Below are 5,000 nucleotides of genomic sequence, written 5' to 3'. Positions count from 1 at the left end.
ATATTTAATAAACAAAATTAATGATATATATACACAATTATTAAAAGAAGAAATGAATTATTTTATTAATAAAAAAGAGTCATGTAAAAAATATTTGTCTTCTTTTTTCGAACCAGACTTATATAACAAAATAAATAATATTATAAAAGATATAAAGAATATAAACAAACAAATAGATAATATTAATAAATGTATAGATTCAAAATTAAAAATATATGAAAATAAAATTTATGTTACTAAAAAATATCTAAATTTTATTGCTAAAGATGATTTTTATTATTTCAAATATAATAACCAAAAAAATTATATGGGACTTATTAAAATTTTATATCTATATATAAAAAAAAATAATAATAATACATTCACATATACATCTTTTATAAAACAAATGAAAAATATAGATAAACATAATATTAATAAAAATATTATTTCTAAATATGAAAATATTTCAAATGTAGAAAAATATATCAAATATAAATTTATATATATAATACATCTCTATATATCATCAATAAATAATTATATAAAAGAAAAACATAAAATAAATAAACAATATGAATATTTACAACAATTAAATAAAAAAGCTAACACACTGGAGGAAAATCTTCAACACATAATATCTCAAAATTTATCACCCCCATCGCATAAAATATATGTAATCTGAAATATATAAAATATATAAAATATATAAAATATATATATGTATATTATATATATGTATATTATATATATGTATATTATATATATATATTTTTTATATATAATTGTGTCCATATTATTTTCTCACTTGTCTTATTTTTCATATGTATTATTCTTTTCTATCATCTTAGGAAGAAGTCCTTTCTGTTTATAAACATATAAAAGAAAAAATGAAGACGCAAAAAATATTTCTTCTCTTCAAGTCAGTGATATATACTTATTGTTTGTCCTTCACTTATGAGGAAAAAAAAAAATTTTTTAAATTATTATTAAAAGAAAATAATCAAAAGGAAGAAGAAGATGAAGAAAAAATGAACAACGTAAATCACAAAAACAAAACAGATTATCAGATAGAGAATGAAGAAAAAGACATGAAAAATTGTGATCTTCATGATGATAGTTATAAATATATAAATATAAAAGATCTGTTAAATTATGATAATTTTATTGATATAAATTTTTTAAAAAAATACAAACAAATGAATTTATGTTATGATAAAATGATTATGTTTTATTGTAATGCATTTGATCATTTAAATGATAATGTGATCATATGTATAGATATTTTTTTACAAACAAAAAAATATATGTTGAAAAAATTAATTATGGACAAAAAAAAATTTGTTTATATAAAATATGAATATTTTTATAAAATTAAATTATCTTCTTATAGTATGGAGCACACGAATAGTTGTGATAAAATAAATAATGATGATGATGATGAAAAAGATAACAAAACATATATTATAAAAAATAATCATATAGATAATTTTATTAAAAAAATTAAACAATTTAATAATAACGATTGTTATTTGATTTTTCAAGGAGTTGATCAAAATATATATAAAATATTGAAACAAAATAATTTAAATATTATATATATTTTTTTAAATGATATTGTCAATATTAATCTTAATAAAATAAATACAAATTATCATATTATTATGTGTAATTATAAAAAGCAAAATATAATTAATGTGATCAAATATTATTATGAAAAGGAAAAACAAGAAGATAATAATCAAGATGATTATATCAATCTGGAGGATTATCATGAAAAGGTAAAAAAAAAAAAAAAAAAAGCAGACAATATAAAGCAAAACATAAATAGATAAATATATAAAAAAATATATAAATATATATATATATATATATATATATATATATATATATATATATTTATTTATTTATTTATTTATTTATTTATTTGTTTGTTTCATTTTATGTGTTCATATATTCATATCATATCATATATTTTATTTTATTTTTATTTATTTTATTTTTTTATAGGTCGTGGACTTGTTCTGTGAATGCTTAAAAAACGAAAAAAAAAAAGAAGATGTTGTAAAGCAACTATCTGAAGAAAAAGACAAATATTATCAACATATAAAAAATTCAAATAATAAAGATAAAAAAGAGTTTCTCTTAATTTATGTTTTTTATTTATTAATACAATCTTTAAAATATATTAATAAACAATATTATATATGTAATACTTTCTTCTTAAAAATTCTGAAAGCATTTTCTCGTCATTTTAATATAATCAATAATAAACAAGCAGAAATATATATTTTAAACTTTTTTTATTTTCATATTATATCACTTATTTATAATAAAGATATTCTCACAGTCAACCTTATTCTTTCTATATATATAGATATTTTTATCAATAAATGTATTAAATGGAAAGACATCTTTTTATTTTTTAAAAATTTTGAAAATATAAATAAGAAAAAAACTATAATGCAAAAATATATAAATATAAATAATAATAATTATCAACACTTATGTCAAATAGAGACAAATCAAAATATTAAGAATAATATAAATATTAAAAGTAAATATAATAATGAAGTTGTCCAACAATATAATACACATGATACACACATATATAATAAACATAATAATAAAGAAGCTAGCCCCTTTGAAAATAATAATTGTAATTCTGAAAAGAAAAAAATTATATCCACACAAAATATGAAAGAATCTAAAAGTTTTAATAAGGACAACAAGGAAAGATATAACTCAACACTGCATGATAATTATTGTTATGATGATAATAATAATAATAATAATAATAGTAGCTGTAATCAATATTCTTATCATATTGACAGTAGCTCCACAAGCGACTCTGATAGCTCCATTGCTGATGAAACGTTCGGAGTTGTAGAAAACGAACTCGATTCTATAGATAATGTAAAAGAATCTAAACATATAATAGGTGATGAAGAACATAAAGAATATCATACAGACAAACATAAAGATATCCTCTTTAAAAATTATAACGAATCAGAAAAAATTGATGATAATATGAAAAAAAAAGATTCATTTGAAAATGACAAAAATAAAAATATTATATATATTTCACAAAATAAATATATCATACATGTCACAAATGAACAATACAGATTTAAACAACTCACAAATAATCTAAACTCATTCATAAAATTATTTTATATTAATAAAAAAAAATTAAAAAAACTTTCTTATGATAATCAAAATAATAATCAAGTGGGGGAAAATTATGAACATGGTCAGGAAAATTCTGACTTGTTCAGAAATTTTGATACATATAGTGAAGAGGAGGAAGAATTAGAAAAATATACTAATCATTATGAAAAAGTTGATATAGGAAGTGTTGAATATTATATGTGTGAATTAATAGAATTACAAAAATATAAGCGAAATATTTTTAAAAATTTGATAAGGAATATAAAAAAAAATAAGGATGAATGGGACAAATATATAAAAAATAAGGATAGAGATAATTATGATAAAATATATATACCATTAAAAGAAATCAATAAGGATGAATTATATTATTACAAAGTTATAGTTGATAAAATAATTAAGAAGGACATGTTAGATATATCTATTAAGACTTATATATCTATAAAATTAAAAAACATTTATATAAATAAAAAATATGTTTTCAATAATTTATACAATTTAATAAATAAATATATGAATATTTCTATATTTCCATTTGAAATGAAACAAATGAATATGCAGGTATATAATAATGACGAAATAATTAAATTAGAAAACGATAATAAAACAGTACACATTTCATTATTAGATGAAATAAAGAATAATACATATTTTATAAACATGATAGATAAAAAAGGTAGGATTATCCTTCTTTTTAAAAAACACATATATAGTTTTATAATATCTAAAATTTTATTAAATAATAATAATGTTACATTAGTAGATATAACATCAGATAATTGTGTGCACACCAAAATTAGTGATATTATTATGATAGATATAAACAATGAAAAGGATAATTACAAGCTTCAAATTTTTATGGAAAAAAATCTAAACAAAATATTTTTTGTATTTTACAATGACTTGAATTTAATAACATTATCTTTAAGAAAAATATCTGTTGTAATTAATCTAGATTTTAGTATGTATTCAAATGAATATTTGAATTTTCTATACTTTGTTATAAATTCAATGAATAACAAAAAATTCAAAAATGAAAATGAATTAAATTCAAAGTATGTATTTTATGTAATGCTTTTCTTTGTCCTTATAAATGAGCAATCACATTTAGAGAATATAAAATTAGATATGGACATTATCAATGAATTATATTTCTTAATTGACATTTTTAACAACTTGCCAAATTTTTTAAGCGAGAAGGAGGATGACACTGTGATGGAGATACATGGAAGAGAGTTGATTCAGGATGATATTAAAAATAAAAATCAAAATAAAAATACTACTACTACTACTACTACTAATAATAATAATAATAATAATAGTGATGTAAAAAATAATACAAATGAAGAACTAAATGACATATATCATAATAAAAATAACCTAGATAATATTAATAACTTAGATAATATTAATAATGATAAAAAAGTATATGAATCAAAAAATGAAGAAAAATATAAAGAATTTTTTTTTAAATATTTCAATTCATTTTTATCAACTGTGTTTTCTAAAAAAATGATATTAATAAAAAATATCTTATCCTCATTTTTATGTACTTTCTTTTCTATAAGAATTAATAAAAATGTCTTATCAAATATAAATAACATTTTAAAGATATCTAGTAATACCTTTACAATAAATGAATTAATAAAATATATTCAAGAGAATTTTCATTTACTTCAAAAAATATTACAACACAATAAAATATCTCATATATATGAAATTAATTATAATATAAAATCTATGAAAAATATTTTCATATCCAATTCTTTAATTATGAATATGTACGAAAGAAAAAATGCACTTTATCTTATTTTATTATCTTTTGATATTTTCTCCAATTTTAATTTCAT

General features: G+C 17.6%; 1 protein-coding gene across 1 annotated transcript in view; it reads left to right on the top strand.

Moving 5' to 3' along the window:
• PADL01_1024000 (conserved Plasmodium protein, unknown function) overlaps positions 1–5,000 on the top strand; it is a gene marked incomplete at both ends in the record, with an annotated part of 19,310 nt that overhangs the window by 12,486 nt on the left and 1,824 nt on the right. Inside the window, 3 exons of the mRNA XM_028682309.1 lie at positions 1–655; positions 831–1,760; positions 1,990–5,000. The exon at positions 1–655 is cut by the window's left edge and continues 1,817 nt beyond it; the exon at positions 1,990–5,000 is cut by the window's right edge and continues 29 nt beyond it. Coding sequence (XP_028538600.1) covers positions 1–655; positions 831–1,760; positions 1,990–5,000 — 4,596 coding nt within the window. The remainder of the gene's footprint in view (positions 656–830; positions 1,761–1,989) is intronic.

The sequence above is a fragment of the Plasmodium sp. gorilla clade G2 genome, assembly GCF_900097015.1.
Source record: "Plasmodium sp. gorilla clade G2 genome assembly, chromosome: 10".
NCBI lineage: Eukaryota > Apicomplexa > Aconoidasida > Haemosporida > Plasmodiidae > Plasmodium > Plasmodium adleri (nom. inval.).
The sequence above is the reverse complement of the archived record's forward strand: the minus strand, read 5'-3'. Positions and strand labels throughout refer to the sequence as shown.